Here is a 21,648-nt window from a genome sequence, read left to right on the forward strand (position 1 = left end):
TTCCACTCCTCCCCCTCTGTGCAAGCCCGCTGCCTCCACCTCTGCCTCCGCCTAAGCCCAAGCCTGTTCCCTACCTTCTGCCTTCCACATTGCAGGGCCTGAGGCCGCCGGAGCCAGCGTGGCCCCATCACATGCCTCCAAAGACTTTTAAAATCCCGGGCCGTGACATCACGTCACGCCTGGGCGTCCTCCCCGCCCACATGCAACACCGCACATAGCAGCAGCAGGCGGTGAGGAGGAGCCACGCACGGCGGGGACGCTCTGGGGGCGGGGGACCCATGCCCGCGCCAGGCAGGACCAGGGGAGTGACCCAGCTCCACATATCGGTGGAGCAGGGCCCCTGGCTCTGTAACTCACCGGCACTTCCGGGTTCAGGGGCGCGGGGCCCGAATCGGCCTAAGGCTGGCACTGCCGGCAGCCACCAGGCATGCTGAGGCCCGGTATTTTTTTCCCGCAGCCCGGTACCGGGCCACGGCCCATAGTTTGGAAAATGCTGCTTTATAGAATTTAAAGTTTGTTAATTTTAAACATTTCTTCAGTTTGAATTCATACTCTAGCTGTGCTCCAAAATTAACATACAACAATTTCTCTGCATGGACAGGTTCAGCACTTTGGATCTGGGCCTCAGGAGTGGAATGGAAACTACAGTCATCGAAGACAGCAGACATACATTCCAGCTGGTGTTGCCAGTCATCCATTCTCCCTTCCACAGGGAAGTCCAAATCACACTACGCTGCATGCACATTTAGCTGGAAGCACGCACCTTGGAGGACAGCCTGCTATTCTTCCATATCCATCATCTGCACCCCTAAGTACTGCGGCACCTGTAGCCCACCTCTTAGCTTCATCATGTACCTCAAGACCTATATTACAGCATCCAACCTACAACATCTCTCATCACAGTGGTATAGTTCAAGTCCCGGTGGGCATAAATCCCCGGCTTTTACCTTCCCCAACCATTCATCAGACTCAATACAAACCTATTTTCCCGCCACATTCTTACATTGCAGCATCACCAGCTTACACAGGATTTCCCCTGAGTCCAACCAAACTCAGCCAGTATCCATTTATGTGAGAACTCAAGTACAGTATGTAGAGGAAGCTCAATGATGCAACCATTTGATTTGAGAAGAAACATGGTCTTGAATAAATATTAGCCATGGCACAACAAGAGAATTATTTTTTGAGTCATGTAGACTTGGGTGCAATTTCAACAACTTTGAGCTTTAAATAACAAAACAAAACTCACTTTTAATGTGTTTTGCACATTTGGTATAACTTGTATCTTTGGTCATGTTTATCTTCTTATATAGTAACTCCAGACAGGTGACTTACTGGAGCAGAAATCCAGTTTTGCTCCTGCTATTTTTTATAAAATTGCCTTCTAACTAGTGCAAGACACATCTACATTTGGGAAGCCATTCAGTGCACAGATTTAGAACAACAGATGCACATATGTCAGCAGTACAGTGTACAAGTAAAATGTTTGTATTATGTATCTCGATGTTTAAATGTTCAGTCACTTATCTAAAAAGTTGAGCTGTTCTTCACATTGCATGTGTCTTTTGCATGGGCAAAGAAGAGTTGCCTAGACATTGCTCTTAAATGTTGTTGTCCTAATAATCTCAGCTGCATTGTAAACCGTTCCCACACATAGTGCCTTAAATATTTGAGGTTGTTAATGTTATTAGTTATATATACATGTTTGAGGACTGCAGCACTTAAAATTTAGATCTCTGATTTTTGATAGAGTAACGCTCATTTGGAGTTTTGTGTGGTATGATTTTAGTATTGGTGTTTTTCCTTGTCAAAGGGGCAGCATGTTTGCTGTAGCTGAATTTTGCTATCTGATTTTTTCAGAATGATCTAGCTTCAACTGAAGAATTTAGTAGTGCTTAAGAAAAGTTGATTCAGTAGCTTTTAGTGACAAACACGAGACAGTATTTTATACTGTTAAATGGAACTGAAATACAATCTAAGTAATATATTTTCAAAGTGTTTATGTCTAATTGGATTTAATAACATGTTTAAGGGTGCAGTAGGCATGACTTTGACTAGATTATGAAAGAAAAAGCAAAATGCTCATTGATTCATGATGTGATTTCATCTTTGCTTGAGCAAACCATGCAGTATTTAATAAGTAGTAACAGAATATTTATTATTGAAGCTTGAAAAGATGTGAGTTCTTTGTGTGCAGTTTTTCATTTATGCACGGGAGAGATATTAGCCTTTTTCATTATAGTATTTGTTTTAGCTTGCTGGGGTGTTTGCTTATTTAATACATTCCGTCAGGGACGTAAATTACATGCTTTTTGGGGTTTTTTTCTAGAAAGTTTGTCTTTTTTGTTTTGTTTTTGTTCAAATGAAGTTGTTTTTGCAGCACCAAAGACTTAATCATCCATTTCCTATAAAAGGTAGCTACTTTTTTCATAGACCTCAAGTATACTGTAGTGTAGAGATGGGATTTAAAGAAGGTATTAAAGAGGCTGTGTGTTAGCTTATGGGCAAGTAATAAATTGTATCATTTATCTTGAATGTATCATAGATAAGCTGCTATATCATGATTGCCACTTCAGATAGCTGTGAAATTAGGTGATTAAGTAGTTCTTTCTTAGCCTTCTAATTTCCGTATAAGTCTAATTACATGAAATAGAAGTGGGTTTTTTAAATTTTTATTTTGCTTTTATGTTTGGAGTGTTGTAACTACTATAATGTGTAAATGATGGAAATTAATTGAATATGTTATTTTGGGGTGTTTGCACCAGTATTTTATCTCCATTTACTTTGGGCTCATCACTGCATATAAGTGGATGTATGTATGTAACTTAATTTTTTTATGTTTTAATATTGGCATTGTGTAGACATTTAAGAATCTGTATCTTGCAGGCTTGACTTAACTTTTTTTTAAACAAAATATTCTGGAATATAATATTTGCAGCATTGACTGGAATAAGAGTGCTAAGCATTTATGTTTAACTCTGTCAATAAGCTAATAACTGGTAGACTTTTTCTTTACTCCATTAACATAAGCAGTGTTTTATTTAATGAATGTCCAAATGAAATAACTGTGCCTATATTTGATATTTTTTGAATAACAAAAACTGAAATACAACAGTGTTACATCATAAACCAATACCAGCAGTACATTTTTAATCACACTGAAAAAGAAATTAATTTTTCCCACAAGATTCAGTGTTTTTAGTAATCAACTCTATGCATTTTGTACAAATATAAATGTATATATACAGTATACATTAGAAACTAGGAGTAGCCTGATTCATTTGAAATCTTTTCAGCACATATATAAAGTCTAAATATATGGAGTCAAGAAAATACTCAAGTAAATTCATCTTATAAACACTTCAGACGTGTATTATCTGTTCTAGCAGATTCCTATCCTCTGTTAATACCTTGGTGTTGGGAATGAGTTCTCTTGGTGTTATCTTATTGCAGGCAATGGACATACCAAGAACCACCAGCACAAAAGGATTAATTGACTTTTGTATTGTAACAACAATTACTGTGTTCTCTTTATTTGGGGCCATGGGAATCTCCATTACTCTAATGTATTTACTATACTCGTTACTGTACGTAGGATGTAAAGCTAATATACTTGTTAAATTGACACGTTTTCCTGTAGGTCACAAGATTATCCTATAAATTCACAAGAAAAATGTAACTGTAAGTGTGCCCCAAATTAAACCTGCTGCTGTTTATATTTTGTAACAATAGAAATGAGTTTGAATTTCAAAGAACAAAATGTTTAGGATTCTGCCACAACCTAAATTCTGAATAATGAATGATTCTGGTATTGATCCTGCAATGAGCTCCATGAAAGTGGACTCCTGCACCCATGTGGAGTCAAGTTGACTTCAGTGAGACTTTACACAGATGCCAACGGTCCATCTGTGTAGAACTGCTTTCAGGATTGGCACCTAAATCTGTGGAAACAGTCATCTCTCATCAGTGAAGTGCATACACATCAGATAGTTTTAATGCCTTTTTTAAATAAAACACTGCAGGACTACAGAAGTGCATATTTGCATATTATTTTAATTTGCAAATTATTTTATATGAATTTATTATATTCAGTTTTTAACTGTAATTCAGGGTGTTTTAGTAATCAGATATTCTACTGTATTAACTAATTCTTTTGATTTAAATTTTTAAATGTTTCTGCATTTGTAATTTTAACTTGGTTTGTGTTAAGTAAAAGTTAACTCACACTGCAAGCTGTAGGATGATTGTTCTAAAAATACCCAAGGATATAGACTTGATTATTATGTTTGAATTGTTATTGTCTAACAATTTGTAGACTTTGACTTTTTTTTGGTTTGGGTTTTTTGTTTTTGTTTTTGTTTGTTTGTTTTGCTTTTTGGTTTCTATGCTACACTAGTTTGCCATGTAGCAATTGCACTGTGCAATATTACAATACGAGGACTGGGAAAAATTTTTATGGATGTAATGTCTCTTACAGTTTGCGATAGTATTTCTCTCTAGTTCTCAGTGATTTAAATGTGACCAAGCCTTCTGTACTTTGTCACACAAAGCGGGTTTTCAAGGTGACTATTTTGGTGAGTGTCAAAATAAGAATTTATGGTGTATTACTGTTGAGATTCACTTTGAATTAAAATATATATTGCAACAAAGAAGCTATTGGCTTTTTTTATTTTCACTATATCAGTTCAAGGGCAGATTAAGACACTATAAAAATTTAGTGGGTAGGGCTTTAGCTCTCAGATTGGGATGTACTCACATGTATAAGCTTTGATTTATTTAAAAAGCAGTATGTTTCTGAATGTTGTGGTTGTGAGGGGAAAACTTGAAAATGTGAACCAAATATAAGCAATGCAGCAATGTCTACTTGAATTGGCAGCCAGCCAGAGACAGTAACTATGAGAGATGTGAGCCCTCCCATGCATTTCCAGAGAGTTTTAACTTCAAGATCCATTGTTGTGAGGATGGTTCACTCCAATAGAAAACTCTGTCGGGCAGTAGAAGACTGCATTGGGCCTGCCCCTCACACCATTCAAGCAGCTGTACTCCAGCTGCTGGGGTAAGTATTGTTTCCCTTCTCCCACCCAAAGGCGGAATGCATACTCCCCCTTCTGCTCATGAAAGATAGAATGGGGCGCCATCCCACTACCCCAGCTCGCTGAGAGAAAAGTGGGTCCCCAGCCATCACTAAGCAGGAGCAGTCAGTGCCACAGGGGCAGAGCCACAAGGTATCCATCCTCATGTTGTGGTGCATTAGGGTTCCAGACAATCCTAATCCAGTTTTGCGCTAGATTCTGTGTGCTGATTTCCAGGAAGAGCATTTATTTCATTGTAACACTCTTCAGCCTGACAATGAGTACCGTGACTAGCAGCCTCACAGCTGCCATGCATCAGCCCCGTAGGCTTATTTGGCTATTTTGCCTGGTAAGACAATTAAGATCCCAAGCCCTCAGGGTGCGCTTGCAAAGCCCTTGCAGGATGAAACCAGAAGTATGGACATTCCTCCTCTTTGGAATCAGAATTCAAACACAGCCGCTAAAAGCAACCTTGCAGCTAGACATGTGGGTGTAAATGTGTACATGGTTAGCCAGTGAGCCTGGGCAAATAACCTGCAACAACAGAGCTGTCTAGGAGGCGGAATCTCGAAAAGTCAAACAGACTCAGGACAAATGGCTTCAGGAAACTAACAGTTCTTTGCAATTGCTTGCTGGAACTTGGTGCTTCCCCCAAGAGTGAGGGATCTTATCAGGAAGTCATTATGATGGCATTGGTACATCTTTTCTCTCTCCAGATAACAGAACCCTGTCCCTAAAAAGGAAAGAGTCATTTATATTCGTCATACAGAAAGGTTTTGCAGGACTAAGAAGTACTAGAGTACAAATAATTAAATAGCTGGACGAGAACAAAATTCAGGATGAAAGCTATAGTATACATTTGTAGCAGTGATATCTCCAACAGTTCTTGCTGATATTGCGGGCCAACCAGTACAAGAGATCAGGTGTTTCATAAACATATAGTAATATAAAGGTCACTGTGTGACAGACCCACACCAGTTGGCTACTGCAGTCTGATGGAAGGTAGATACAATACAATCATAGACTCCCACGGCTGGAAGAGACCTCAGGAGTCATCGAGTCCAGCCCCCTGCCCAAGTCAGGACCAATCCCAACTAAATCAATCCAGCCAGGGCTTTGTCAAGCTGGGACTTAAAAACCTCTATGGATGGAGATTCCACCCCCTCCCTAGGTAACTCATTCCAGTGCTTCACCACCCTCCTAGGGAAATAGTTTTTCCTAATATCCAAACTAGACCTTCCCCACTAACTTGAGACCATTGCTTCTCGTTCTGCCATCCATCACTACTGAGAACAGCCTCTCTCCATCTTCTTTGGAACCTCCCTTCAGGAAGTTGAATGCTGCTATCAAATCCCCCCTCACTCTTCTCTTCTGAAGATTAAGTAGGCCCAAATTCCTCAGCCTCTCCTCCTAGGTCAAGTGCTTCAGCCCCCTAATCATTTTGGTCACCTTTGGCTGGACCCTCTCCAATGCATCCACAATGTTTTCTATAGTGGGGGGCCCAGAACTGGACACACTACTTCAGATGTGGCCTCACCCGAACCAAATAAAGGGGAATAATCACTTCTCTAGACCTGCTGGCAATGCCCCTCCTAATACACCCATTAGCCTTCTTGACTACAAGGGCACACTGTTAACTCATATCCAGCTTCTCATCCAATGTAATCCCCAGGTCCTTTTCTGCTGAACTGCTGCTTAGCCATTACTGGTGACACCCCTGTATCCCTGGGTGATATGCTGGTCTCTGAGGGTATGTCTACACTACAACGTTAATTCGAACTAACTTAGTTCGAATTAGTTAATTCGAACTAAGCTAATTCGAACTAACGGATCCAGACTAAAAAACTAGTTCGAATTAGCATTTTGCTAATTCGAACTAGCATGTCCACATTAAGTGGACCCTGAACAGGGCTTAAGGATGGCCGGAAGCAGTGACGGCAGGGCATCAGAGGAGGACTTAGAGCGTGGAGATGCTGTCTCAGGCTAGCCGAGGGCTGTGCTTAAAGAGTCCCGAGCCCCACCCCGGACAGACAGTTCTCAGGGGTGCCCCGCTTGCAAAGCAGTCCTGGCTTGGAGTGCCCAGACTACCCACACTGGGCACACCACACCACTCGGCCATCAGCCCGGCTGCACTTGCCACAGGCTCCCATCTGGGGAGAGGTGGCAATTGGGGGGCTGCAGGAGAGGTTCCACCCCCAGAAGCCCACAGAGCCAGCCCAGTCCTCCCCATCGGGGGCTCGTACCCCATTCCTCCCTCACCTCCTTCCACTTACCCTTCCCTAGCCCCTCTTCTTGATGTACAAAATAAAGATAACGTGTCTTCCAAAATGGAATCTGTCTTTATTGAACAAAACTGGCGGAGACTGGGAAAAGGAGGTGGGAGAGGGGAAGAGAGAGGCTGGGAGAGGGGAGGGCAACTAAAATGATCAGGGGTTGGGAACAGGTTCCATATGAAGAGAGGCTACAGAGACTGGGACTGTTCAGCTTAGAAAAGAGGAGACGGAGGGGGGACAGGATAGAGGTCTCTAAAAGCAGGAGTTGGGTGGAGAGGGTGCATACAGAAAAGTTCTTCATTAGTTCCCATAAAGAAGGACTAGAGGACACCAAAGGAAAGGAATGGGTAGTAGGCTTCAAACTAGTAAGAGAAAGTTGTTCTTCACAAAGCAAAGAGTCAACCTGTGGAACTCCTTGCTGCAGGAGGCTGTGAAGGCTAGAACTAGAACAGAGTTTAAAGGGAAGTGAGATCAAGTCATGGAGGTTGGGTCCATGGAGTGGTATTAGCCAGGGGGTAAGAGTGGTGTCCCTGCCCAAGGTTTGTGGAAGGCTGGAGAGGGATGGCACGAGACAAATGGCTTGGTCACTGTCTTCGGTCCATCCCCTCCAGGGTCCCTAGGGTTGGCCGCTGTCGGCAGACAGGCTACTGGGCTAGATGGACCTTTGGTCTGACCCAGGACGGCCATTCTAAGCTCAGGGCTCAGGGTCGGGGTCTCAGTGGACCCCCTTGATTCTCTTGCACACCTGCTCCTGGGTGGCCAGGCTGGCAGCTCTCCTGCCCGAGCAGGCCACTTTCCTGTGCCTAGTGCGGAGATCGTGGATGAGGTCCACGATGTCTGCACTAGCCCAGGAAGGTGCCCGCCTCTTGTGGTCCCGGGCAAGCTCCCGGGAGCCGCCAGCCTGGTCCTGGGAAGAGGGGGAGGGCTGGGGGGCATTGGGTGGGTGGCTCGATCTGTTCCAGGTGCAGAGTCTGCTGGCTGGGTGCTGGCAGGCTTGCACCTGGCACGGGCACCGTAGCCAGACCGTGCCCCTTTAAGGGGTCCGGGGCCGGGAGGGGGGCATAGAGTTTCCCTGGTGTTGGCCAGAGTGGCCACCAGGGAAAGCTGGGGAGGGCTAGCCTCCCACTAGTTCGAATTAAGGGGCTACACACCCCTTAATTCGAACTAGCCAGTTCGAACTAGGCTTAATCCTCGTAAAATGAGGTTTTCCTAGTTCGAACTAAGCGCTCCGTTAGTTCAAAGTAAATTCGAACTAGCGGAGCGCTAGTGTAGCGCCTATGAAAGTTAGTTTGAACTAACGTCCGTTAGTTCGAACTAACTTTGTAGTGTAGACATACCCTAGGAGAGCAGTTTTCTGTTCCCTTGGTAACCAGGGCAGTGGCTGCTGCAGCACCATCAGGAAAAGTCTGGGGGCAATGAGGAGCTGGCCAGAAGCAGCAGGCTAATCAGAACACCTGCAGCTCATTTAGGATGTGCTGGGGCTAGTGTAAAAGGCTTCCCATAGGGGAGGGCCTGCAGACCAAGGACTGGGAGTGAAGAGGTGCTGGAGAAGACCGGAAATATGTGATCTGGTACCAGGAGAAAGATACTGGGAGGAGTTCTTTGGGGAAGTTGCTCAGGGAATAGCTGCAGCTCTGGTGGTGGAGGAATTACTACCTGCTGCCATTGCCATTATGGCCCCTGGGCTGGAACCTGGAGCCCAGGTTCCTCCCAACCCTCCCTGCACCGCTACACAGGCTGCCCCTTAAAGGGAAAACTTAAAAACCAACAAATAGTCTAGTAGCACCTTAGAGTCTAACAAACATGTAGTTGGTATTATGAGCTTTCGCGGGCACCGCCCACTTCTTCAGATGACCAGAGCATTGGAAGTCCAGATCCCAGAATAGATAAGGGAAGGAGGGAGGGGAAGAAAAAAAGAAAGAAAAGGAGAAAAAATAGGAGGGGAGGGAGAAAAGAGAGAGAGAATGGGTAGATAAGCTTCAGAGGAGGAGCCAAGTGAGTCTGTAACAGGAAAAACTTAAACAACAAACAGTCTAGTAATAGTCCTGTTACAGACTCACTCGGCTGAACCTTAAGGGAGAGTTCAGGACTAAAGAGGAGTTCACTCCAAACCCCGCTTGACTAGCCTGTGATGAGGCAGGCTCAGGAGGCTGTGAAAGGGACAGAGGCTGCGAGAAGGGCCACAGCGAGCCTCTAAGGCATGCGATAGCACAGGAGTCCTGAGGCAAGGTTGGAGCTCTGGTGCAGTCACATTTCTGGCAACACCTGTATCGCTTTCCTACTAACGTTCCCATCACTTGCACCACAAGGGCAACAAAGTCTGGACATGCTGTAGTCTCGCAGCATGGTACTCCCTGTGCAGAGCAGTGCCCTACCTCCACTCACTCTCTTGAAGTAGCTGCAGGGGATAGCCACGTTAGTCTGTACAGGGCAAATTTAAACAACAAATGGTCTGGCAGCACTTTATAGACTAACAAAACATGGAGATGGGATCATGAGCTTTCGTGGGCACAGCCCACTTCTTCAGATGACCACGAAAACTCATGATCCCATCTCCATGTTTTGTTAGTCTATAAAGTGCTGCCAGACCATTTGTTGTTTTTTAAGTTTATCTTGAAGTAGTCTTTTTCACCTCTCTGTGCCCCAGCTCCCCTTCAATCTGGGTCGATGCAGCAGACTGAAAACCCACCTCAACTGAATGCCGCTAGCGAGACATTGCACTTCCAGATGTGTACCCTGACACTGAAGTGTGCAGGTCTTGCGAAAGCATTTCTCAAATGCAGCCACTTTGGCTGTGTGTCCACCAGGGGGGTTTCTTGCCAACACAGCTTACTGGGCTGTGACTTGGGGAGCTAAAGTAGTGGCCCCTCCGACTGCTGCTCCTGGATGCACCACCTCGGTGTTGGTTTTGGGGGTCACCAGTCAGGATTGGGCCATGTCCTCCTCTGGAGACCCCTGGGGCACATGCTGCCAGTGAGTTCCCCACCTTCCCAGGAGTGCTGAGGCTGAGGCTTTGGGCATCAGCCCTGCAGTGGTGGCTCTGGCTGTGGGGCTTCAGGCACCAACCCTAGGCTCCAGCTTTGCAGTGGCAGGCCCCGAGCTCCAGCTGCATGACTTTAGGATCCCTTTGCAGACTTCTTTAAGAAAAACAAAGTTAATTAAATATTTTAGAAAAAAGTGAGTGCGGCCCCCCCCTTCAACTCAGTGGCTGCACTCTTAGACTACCAACATGTTTGTCCGAAGACCCCGTCCTAGAGTATCCCCATCACCCCGGCTAGGTACAGTGTAGTGTGGCTGAAGCACAAAGGGAACCTGAGGGCTTGTCTAAAATGCTCCAGTGGTGCTGCTCTTCGGTGAGGACGCTGCCTCTGCCAATGTGTGTGTGGGGGGGGAGGTGGGGGCATCTCCCAGCCGTGTGGCTAATTTTCACCTCCCAGAGGCGATAACTAGATCAATGGGTTAATTCTCCTGCCTTCCTAGTGCTGGCAACACTGGGTGTGATGTCAATGTAACTGCGTTGTTCAAGGGTAGGGATGTTCCATGTGCCGGAGTGACCGTTACGCGTGGGGTGAACAGAAGTCCCTTTTAAAAGAACAGTCTCTTATGTAAGCCCTCCTTCAGGTGTCCTGGGCAAATTGTCCTGTATTTTCTGTTGCCCCCTAGTCAGCAGTGGTGGGTCCTGCTATGGGCCAGATCCCTGCTTGCTACCTGCCCACCCATGAGTGGGGGGTTCTCAAAGGCTGCTGATGGGGGCAGGTGTGCAAGGCTGGTGGCAGGACAAAGATGCAGCACACAGGGCTGGCTACTCCCCCTACTGCTCTGCCAATGCAGCCTCTGCTGTGTGCCAGCCCTTGGTCAGCAGGCCCCTGCCCCCATCCCATTTCTAGCTGGCATTGCCCACATGCTGGGAGCTGTAGTGGCAGGGGAGCACTGGCAGGTGTCAGGCAACTGCAGGTAACGTCTCACCTCTGTGGCCCACCCATCAGCTCTTCGTGTGCTCCCCTCTTGCTGTCATCTCCTGGCTTTGCCCCTTCCCAGCAAGCTCCGCTGCTCCTCTATCTCCCACTCCCAGTGTTGTGCATAGAGCCAGCCCCTGCTTGGAGTGCTCAGCTCACCAGCAGCCTGGCTGGCATTTCCTTTCCACCCTCGCTGCTGCTGGCTGGGCTGGCACCTGGCGAAAGCCCATGCCCCTCCAGCAACGTTCCTGCTCATCTTTTCCATCCATGTGCAGAATAAATGTCAGGCCTGTACGCAAAAGCATCCTCCATGGTCCCCCAGGGGGCTGATGCTGGTTGGGCTGTGGAAGGCAGGAGGGCGCATTGCTCCAGCCTCCCTCCCCTGTGCTCCAGTTGGCCGGAGGAAGGCTGGGGGTGATTCCCCCCAGGAGCTAGACTGGGGGGTGGGACTGAGTCTCATTCCTGGGGAAGAGGGGTGGGAAATCAGAAGGATGGGAAACACTGCCCTCCAGTCCGGGGTGCTGGCCAGGAGGAGCCAAACCTTGCATGTGTCAAAGCCCTTCACAGAAAAGCCTCTCTCCCCCTCAGCTAAGCTCTGGCATGGTATCGGGGAAATAATTTCTAGCCTGTTCATGCCCTGACCCTGCCGGCTCCACCGCAGCCTCCCATGCTGAGGCTTAGCATCCTCTTCACCCCACCCCACCCACTCTAGGTCCTTCTCCCATGAAGCAAGAGATTGCTGTGTCCCCTATGCTCCCCAGGCCAGGTTCACTGAAGGCCCTGCTGTCAGGTTCCCTAGACCCTGGTGCACAGTACAGTCTTAGGGCTTAACCCCTTCCCGCCAGAGCTTTAGCTGGGAGACAAGAGGCAGCTGGGTCATGGTGATGGCCAGCAGCAGCCTGGAGGTGTGAGCTGCCTTTCAACTCTGTGCAAAGGGACAGACTTTGGAGCTATGAGGGGAAGAAGAAGAGGCGAACTCTGCAAAGACATGGGCCAGGTCTTCCCTCTCCACCCTTCTCCCCTTGCAGTGGGGAGAAGCCCCCCTCCCTTCTCTCCCACACAACCCTGACAGGCAGTTGCTGGCTACATTCTGGTGTGAATTCTGGCAGAAATCTGGGGGAGTCATGTCACCCCCACCTGTTTCCCCCCCGTCCCAACTGTTGCCTTGGGAAGACATGGTGTCAAGTACCAGGAGAGCCGACTCTGTCCTGGAGGACCAGCCAGGCATGGAGAGCAGAGTGGTAGAAAGTGAGTGCCAGGTTGGTTAGTCATTCACCTTCCCCTATGTGAGAGAGGTATACAAGAATGGGTGTGGGGAGGGGGGGAAGGGGAGTAGAGGTGTTTGTGTCATCCCTTCCCATGTGAATCCTAAAGATAATAAGGCAGAGGAATCCACACAGTATTTCTTTTTAATGGATTCAGTTAAATGACAAGTATTTTTACCAGGTGTCCTACATTCAGTAAAGGGAAATATGGTCACCCTATTTATACCTACCTAATTTCCTAGTATAAATCAGATCTAACAACCTAGCCTCAGAAGGAATGAACAATCCATGACCTCACACAGAAAAGGTAGCAGCTACAACACAAGAAATGTGTAGAGCAACCAAATGCTAGGAATTAGAATACCTATCCTCTGTAAACATATCCTTTTGGAAGAAGGTGCTGTAAATGGCAAATTCCAAGTTACACGTTTTTTATTTGTTATCTGTTTAGTGATACTTTCCCCCTTCGATAATCCAGTTCTTTACTACTCATTACTTCCTATAAATCACAGTTTAGGGGCAATGAGATGATTGGGAATGAAAATCTGTTATCTGATCATTTCTTTTATGGAAATGGTATTTTAATCTGACCCACTCTAGTTCACTCTAAATTAGGAGGTTAGGACTTTGGCCTTGTCCACAGTGGAAGAGAGATGTACATTGTGGAAATTGTGAGGTTCTTACACCTGTTAATGGTGTACACTGGAACCTCAGTTACCAACACCAGAGATAGGAACTGACCGGTCAAACAACAAACCTCATTTTGGAACCTCAGCAGCACAGACCAAAACAAAAAAATTGTGAATACAGTATTGTGTTAAATGCAAACTACTGAAAAATACGGGGAAGTTTTTTTAAAAAGGTAGATTTAACAAGATAAGGAGACTAGTTTTGTGCTCCTTAATTTCTTCACTCTCAACCAAAGACTGCAGCAGGCTCTTTTTGTTTGATGTGATAAATCTTCCTCTGAGCCTCATGTAAAATTATTTTGAAGGGTACAAATATACAGTGCAACTTCTGTCAGTGATGAGACGTTTTTCTTGATTGCCTCTTGATTCACAAAGGTGGCTGTTTGCTTACTCACCAAAGCAAGCCCCAGTTTTGTGCAAGGGTCACTGAAGACTTTCCTGAACAGTGTTGGGCCATGTGCTTGTGAGAGAAAATATGCCTTGTGACCATGGAAAACAAACACCATTCTGTTTAGCGCTGGTTCCAGAGAAGGGAATTGTGTGCTGCATTGGTCTAGAAATGTAAAGTACTCAAGATTGACAAATCAACAGAAGTCTTTCAGTTCTTCAATATGAACAGCATAAATGCAAAAGTACTTTTAAATTTCCACAGCAAAGGAGTCCAAAACCACTGGAAAATGGGCAGCTGCTGTTTGTAGTCATTATGAATGACATGAGCACCACAACCAAAACCAAAGATCTCTTCCCCCAGTTTGACTTGCAGTTTTCGCCATACGTTGTTTTCCCAAAAAACAAAAAGTGGTCTGGTAGCACTGTAAAGACTAACAAAACATGTTGGTATCATGAGCTTTCGTGGGCACAGCCCACTTCTTCAGATGACAGGAGCTTTGAGTTTAAATTGTGCAGCCCCAAAATAAATAGGGGACAAGGGGGTCGGGAAGGGAAACAAGGAGCAAAGGTTATGAAAATATCAAAGGGAAAAACAGGAAGGCAGAACCGGCCATCAGCAAGCACCTGAAGATTGGATAGTTAAAATGAAGCAAGATAAGGATCAAAGTCAATAGATAGGGAGGGTCCTAACACAAGAATCTACACAAAAAGCTGTTTGCACCTTCATTGAATGTTAGGTCAGTAATGTCCCAGCCATCCACCTTTAGCACCACCACTATTTGTATTGGCACTGTCTGCATGCAGCCCAGCAAGTTTTTCATTAAGAGAAGGCTTCTCAATCGATTGATAGAGGAATCCACACTGCATATCAGAAGTTTCACATGGTAAGGAAGAAAATTCAATATTTGTGTTTACCCCATCAGAAGGAGCATCCGAGGCTGTGTGCAGCCAAGGGGTAGTTCAGGAGGCAGGGAGGGAGTAGCTAGCGGGAGTGTGGCCCGGGGGAGCTGGGGTCTCTGTGCAGGCAGGAGGCTAATTCGGTTTATAGAAGGTGTATCTAGAGGCTGTGTGCCAGGAAGGCTTTATGGACCCCTTGGCCCCTTAGGGCTCTGCCAGCCATGGAGTTGGGTCCCTCACCTCTATGGTTCTTTCCAGCTATGTCAGTAAAAGGGGATGGGAACGGAGGGGCAACTTCAGCCTCTCACACCAGCAGCAGTGGCAGGAGAGGCAGGAACCGCACGGCTTCCTGTGTCATGGCACCAGCCAGAGGAGCAGCTGCCCTGACCTGCCCAGCTCTGGCTTCCTGCCTCCAAACTGGCTGGAGAGAAGAGGGGTGGGTCTATCCCTGGGGCTACCCTGTGCTTCCACTGAAGTTTGGGGGCAACATCCCCAGGACCCCCCAGCTCTGTCCAGGTGCTTGTGAGTTTTGTTGCCTGGGGAGTTTCAGGGATCCAGGATTCAGTCCTGAAGCATCTGTCTTCAGTTTTGGAGGGATGGGGGTGGGGCTTCATCCCCTTAGCTCCTGCTTTCAGCCATGCAGGGGTTGCCAGAGCTTGTGGCTTCATCCCTTGGGAGAGGGTGCTGGAGACTGGGGCTTCAGCTGGGGAGGAAGGGAGGGCTGGGGATCAAGGTTTCACCCTGGAAGGCACTGGGAATTCAGGGGGCACAACAAGGATTAGGGCTTCAGCCTCAGAGTGCTGAGAATTCAGTGTGGGGAGAGCTACAGGGGATCAAGATTTCAAGCCTTGCAGCAGATGCTGGGAAGTGTGGCTTCAGTCCCGCAGCCTGAAAGGGCTGGCAGACCTCTCCCCCCAGGGAATCATGCTTTACCGGGCACATGGGGAGGGCTAATACACCCCTCACTCACCCCACACCTTTACCCGTTACACACAGGCTGCCTCTCCTCCTGCTGCCTACCTGTCTTTCTACCTCTGCGCCTGCTTGAGAGTGCCACCTGCCCGCACCACCTGCCGCATTCACCATACACAGGAGGTTGCTATGGGTGAGTTGACCAGCAGGGGGAGCACCAGAGCTGAAATACGGGACAATTCACTCTTCTTTTTTTAAAGCCAGGACACATGCAAGAGGACTTCAATATGGGAATGTCCCCTTAAAAGTGGGACAGATGGCCACCCTAATTAGGGCATAAACATTGGTGGGTAAAATCTATTTCATCAGATGAACTGGAATTGAATTTACAAAGGCACGAGCATATTTAAGGACTATAAAGAAAGAGGATACTTTGTAAATGAGGCTAATCAGATCAGGGCGGAAGTGGCTCACTTATAGCAGTGGATGTGAAAATGTGGGTATCAAGAGAGGGGACCCCTTTGCACTGAGTTAACCCGTAAAGATCCTTATTCAATCCTAAATGGATAGTATTGAATTTGCAAATAAACTCCAGTTCAGCTGTCTCCATTTGTAATTGGGGCTTTAAATTCTTTAGTAGAAGGATGGCTACTTTTAAATCCATTATAGAATGGCCACGGAAGTTAAAGTGTTCCCCTACAGGTTTGTGTGTGTTTCCATTCCTCATGCCTGATTTTTAAGGGATGAATTTACAGTTGGGGGGGGGGTCTATCCCGCTTCATTACTAGTTCTGACACTGACATTCATGGTGGTTGTATTTGTGCTTTAAAGACACACGCCCGTTAGATTGAAGCCATCTGCAAACACTTGGAAGATGATAGGGATAGGGAACAGCCAGCATGGATTTGTAAAGAACAAATCATGTCAAACCAATCAGATAGCTTTCTTTGATAGGATGACGAGTTTTGTGTATAAGGGAGTGGCGATGGATGTGGTATACCTAGACTTTAGTAAAGCATTTGACATGGTCTCGCATGATATTCTTATCAATAAACTAGGCAAATACAACTTAGATGGGGCTACTATTAAGTGGGTGCATAACTGGCTGGATAACCATACTGCGAGAGTAGTTATTAAAGGTTTACAATACTGCTGGAAAGATATAACAAGTGGAGTTCTGCCAGGGTCCGTTTTGGGACCGGTTCCATTCAATATCTTCATCAACTATTTAGATATTGGCATAGAGAGTACCCTTATTAAGTTTGAAGATGATACCAAATTGGGAGGAGTTGCAACTGCTTTGCCTCCAAAGGTCATCATTCAAAATGATCTGGACAAACTGGAGAAATGGTCTGAGGTAAACTGGATGAAGTTTAATACGGACAAATGCAAAGTGCTCCACTTAGGAAGGAACAATCAGTTTCACACATACAGAATGGGAAGCAACTGTCTAGGAAGGAGTATGGCAGAAAGGGATATAGGGGTTATAGTAGACCACAAACTAAATATGAGTCAACAGTATGACACTGTTGCAAAAAAAGCACACATGATTCTAGGATGTATTAACAGGTGTGTTATGAGCAAGACATGAGAAGTCATTCTTCCGCTCTACTCTGTGCTGATTAGGCCTCAGTTGGAGTATTGTATCCAGTTCTGGGCACCACATTTCAAGAAAGAGGTGGAGAAATTGGAGAAGGTCCAGAGAAGAGCAACAAGAATGATGAGAGGTCTAGAGAACATGACCTATGAAGGAAGACTGAAAGCATTGGGCTTGTTTAGTTTGGAAAAGAGAAGATCGAGAGAGGACATGATAGCAGTTTTCAGGTATCTAAAAGGGTGTCACAAGAAGGAAGGAGAAAAATTGTTCTTCCTGACCTCTGAGGATAGAACAAGAAGCAATGGGCTTAAACTGCAGCAAGGGAGGTTTAGGTTGGACGTTAGGAAAAAGTTCCTAACTGTCAGGGTGTTTAAATACTGGAATAAGTTGCCTAGGGAGTTTGTGGAATCTCTCTCACTGGAGATATTTAAGAGCAGGTTGGATAGACATCTGTTAGGGATGATGTAGAGACGTGCTGGGTCCTGCCCTGAGAGCAGGTGATTGGACTCGATGACCTCTTGAGGTCCCTTCCAATCCTAGTATTCTATGATTCTATGATCAATTAATTCAACAGAGAACAATGAACTGTTATAAAATTGTAATAAACTTATACCCCTACCAACTTCATACCACTGCCTGAGGAACCTTATTTGAATTAAGGTTGAATATGTTAAATTCATAGGTAAAAAAGAAACCCGCATTTTTCTGCCTGCACATAATAAAACAAGCTATGGGAAGGGGGCAAGCATATGTGCAGAAACAGCAAGGAGCAGGGTGCCAGTAGGGTAAAGAGAAGGTGGGCATGCGTTCCCTTGGCCCCTGGGCTTGTACCCCTGTATTTTGAAGGTGCTTATTTATATGTTTGCTGGGATAGAGTCTGGGCTCACAAATAGGGCGTCAGGGGGCTGAGGGCTTTGCTGAGACAGTCAACAGCCTCTTCTTTCCCCTGGCTCAGCTGAGAGGGTGAGTGGGGCGGGGGGGGGGGTTGTCTGTCACTCCGGTCTGTGGCCCGTTTCAATGAGAGCAGCTCACACTCGTGCCAGTCCCGCTGCGGAGGGAGGGGGGGGGCACAAGGGTCCCAGAAGCACCGGCCCCGGCTCAGTCCCCGCCAGGTGAGGGAAGTGGTTTGGGGCGCAGGGGCGGGGTCTCCGAGCAGAGCCCCCCTGGCTGGGTGGGGGCCGAGGCTGCCCGCGCGCGAGGGCGGGGGGAGGGGGCCGGCTGCGCGGTTCCTTTGTCGCTGCAGCGCCCGCGCCTGGTTCCGCGGCGCGCGCCAGCCGGAGCCCAGCAGCCTGCGAGGGGCGGCAGCGCCGCGTCCCTCGAGCGGCGCGCGGGCAGCCAGCGGCAGCGCCCCCCCCCCGCCCCCCCCCGGTGAGGCGGCGCCTGCGGGAGCGGGGCCGGCATCGATGTGGGAGCCCCGCAAATGGCGTTCGACGAGCGCGGGGCCGGTCCGCGGGGGGGCCCGCTCGCCGCCTCCCCGCCGTGGGCAGCTGGCGGGGCCCGCGGATGCCGAGAGCGCCCGAGCCGCCAGCCGCGGGCCAGCCGGGGGCCGCTCTCCGTCGCTGCCGTGCTCCTCGCGGCGCTCCTCGCCCTCGGCCGCGGCGCCCAGGCTGCGCAGGGTAAGCAACCCGCCCGCCCCGCACGGTGCAGGCAGGGACCCGTGACAAGCCCTGCGCGGCCGGGCGCTGCCGCCAGTGCCGGGCCCCGGGCCGGGAGGAGGTCGCAGCGCGCTTCGGGCTGGCTGGAATAAAACTCGCGGCCACCTGCCTCTGCGCTGCGCCTCCCCGCAGTGGCAACGGGCTCCGTTAGGTCGGGTATGTGGCTGTGCTAGCCGCTTGCCAACGGATAGCGGAACCCGACTGTATGCTTGGATAGGGCAGCCTGTAAAACCCAGACTTCCCCCCCCCCCCCACCAGAGGTTAAATGTGATAGAGGAGAGACAGTCTGTCGAGCTGTTTTCTTCCTTTGTAGTAGTCCTGTGTAACCAACGAGCTCTCTGGGCTTTTGTTTGTTTGGGTTTTTTTTTGGCCAACACGCGAATAATATCCTCATTTCCTATGGGACAGTCAGTATCTATTAGCTCTTGTGCCTGGAAGGGGAAAAGAGACTGCAAGAGACTTTGGTTAAACTACAGGATCATTATCTTTGCATTTTTGGGGATGGGAGAGGGGGCAGGTTCTTTATCTGAGTGTAAAACACACTGCAAATGCAATTTAGAATGCTAAGAAAGTCCAGGTTATATTTTTTTGATTTTCTTGTCTATTTTGGAAACACATTCTATATTCTCTTTAGTTTTGATAGTAATAATTTTACTGGTTTGGCAGATTGGCAGAGGCCCTGGAGGTTTTTCGCCTTCTTCTGTAGCATGGGGCATGGGTCACTAGTGGGAGGATTCTCTGCATCTTGGAGTCTTTGAACCATTGTTTCAAGGACTTCAATATCTGAGAGATAGGTGAGAGGATTATTCTAGCAGTAGATGGGTGAGATTCTGTGGCCTGCATTGTGCAGGGGGTCAGACTAGATGATCAAAATGGTCCCTTCTGACCTTAAAGTCTATGAGTTAAAGTCTGTGGTTGACCTCAATGCTTACTGTGTCGAAAGAGCAGTGGGCATGCTTTTTAATTGGTAATTAAATGGATCATGCTAACAATTTAGACACCAAGTGTACATCTGAGGCTATACTAATAAAATAGAAATAGACAGGCATTGATATAAGGCTTAATTAATGCCCTGGCTTTAAAAAGAGAACACAAACATATAGACTGTCCTATTTTTTGACAAATCTCTTATTGCTTATTATATTTCAAATGCTGTTTCATGTTTGCAGATAAATGGTAAAATGAATACTGTCGGTAGCTGTAGCTAAGAGATAGTTCAGATTCTTTTATATAGCACTCCCATATCTAGATGCATTTAGAATGAATGCACAGTAATTGTGTGCAATTGACATGGAGTATGGCTATAATGTAACATTGGTTCTAATTTACAAATTCCGAGACAAAAAAAAAAATGCATCACACTTCCATTATTTACTCTGAATTTGTAAATACTGTATTTTGATTTATTTGTATAAGATAAATTATTTTTCATGGTACAGGATTGTAGGTCTGGACATTTTTTTCTATGTATAAACATTGTAGCTTTGAAGTCAGGCTACATTTCATATTAACTCTCTCATTAAGTCTAAATTATAAAATGAAATATATTTACGTTAATACATCCCATCTTTCATAACTGAATTTGTAATTTGGGGAAGGCAAATGGGTACGATGCATTTTTCTTCTTGAGATTGCTACTTCATTTAGTCTCATTACAATATAATTACTACTTGATCATCTTTGTGAAATAATGAGCTTATGTATATAATATTAATATGTAGGTTTTCATAAGAATACCAAAACATTTCAAAATATATGTGAATCACATAGTAAAATAAAAAGCTGATAATTTCCTAATAGCATATAGCAAAACCAACTAACAGCGGCATAATACAGGAAGTGAAAAATACTGACCTATTGAAACTACAGGGGAATTTTAAATAGGTAGACTATAATTACCTAAACTGGAAATAGGCCAGGATTGGGGGCCAGTAATGAAAAAATGGACTATACTTTAGATTGTAATAGCTGAATAAATAATGTATCCATTGTAAATAGGGATGATACATAAATTTTAAATGAAGCAGATGGTACATAATTAAACCTATTGTAACTAGTAATATTTATGTGCAGCTTTGACTGAAGTTACAAATACAGTGTCTTCATATTTCTATGGTCTTTATGACTAATTTATTAACACGTTGTTGAATTTGAATTTTCATCGGCATAAAAGCTTCTGTCTTCCATTGAGATATAGGGTGGGAAATCTTTGTCTCTCTCAAATCTATGGAAAAACTCCCACTGGCATCAATAGGACCAGTATTTCATGCCAAATTTTTCTCATGAGGGTACTTGAAACATTTTTCTTCTTGTTTGTTAATAAAGTTAACCAATCATAATGCATATGATTGTGATGCTAATGCATATGCAGCTTTTCACTTTAATATCGGATTGACTCTACCATATATATATATGGAGCCAAATTATCTGCAGATGTCAACTGGCTCAGCTCTGGATTTCAGTGGTTGTGCCAGCTTTTATACTGGCCTATGACTGCGTTATCTGAGTGACTTCCAGTGGTACTATAAGCATTTTAACAGGTATTTGTCGTGTGTTGTTCCTTCTCCAGGCTTCTCCACAGGGGGAAAATTTGCACATGTAGTTTGTGTTGTTGTTTAGTGTATGATTTGTGTATGGCCTTTTGTGTATGAAGGCAAAGAAATGTGCTTTGTTCATGGAAGGGAAAGAATGTGCTTTGTGACAGCTCTGAGGTCCTGCAGGAGTGAGTTCCACACTGTAGCAAGCAACTCATAAGGAAGAATTTTAGGTTTGTGAAAGTTGAGTTGATTTGAAATAGTGGTTATATGCTGAGGGTTGGTAACAGGAGATTGTACCTACCATTGTGTGTGTAGGTAAGCTCTATACAGGGGGGAGAGCAGTTGGAGCTGTTTACAAGCACTGCATTGGGACAGGAGGGACCACAGGCCTGCTTGCAACCCAGG

General features: G+C 46.1%; 2 protein-coding genes across 5 annotated transcripts in view; both read left to right on the forward strand.

The window, feature by feature from the left end:
* HIPK3 (homeodomain interacting protein kinase 3) overlaps positions 1–4,652 on the forward strand; it is a 161,394-nt gene extending 156,742 nt beyond the window's left edge. For all 3 annotated transcript variants that reach the window (XM_075927814.1, XM_075927816.1, XM_075927817.1), the window contains exon 16: positions 602–4,652. In XM_075927814.1, the coding sequence (XP_075783929.1) occupies positions 602–1,075 (474 nt within the window). In that variant the 3' untranslated portion in view covers positions 1,076–4,652. The remainder of the gene's footprint in view (positions 1–601) is intronic.
* Positions 4,653–18,432: 13,780 nt separating this feature from the next.
* KIAA1549L (KIAA1549 like) overlaps positions 18,433–21,648 on the forward strand; it is a 230,017-nt gene continuing 226,801 nt past the window's right edge. For both annotated transcript variants that reach the window (XM_075927818.1, XM_075927820.1), the window contains exon 1: positions 18,433–18,667. In XM_075927818.1, coding sequence (XP_075783933.1) covers positions 18,472–18,667 — 196 coding nt within the window. In that variant the 5' untranslated portion in view covers positions 18,433–18,471. The remainder of the gene's footprint in view (positions 18,668–21,648) is intronic.

This window comes from Pelodiscus sinensis, chromosome 4 (assembly GCF_049634645.1).
Source record: "Pelodiscus sinensis isolate JC-2024 chromosome 4, ASM4963464v1, whole genome shotgun sequence".
Taxonomy (NCBI): domain Eukaryota; kingdom Metazoa; phylum Chordata; order Testudines; family Trionychidae; genus Pelodiscus; species Pelodiscus sinensis.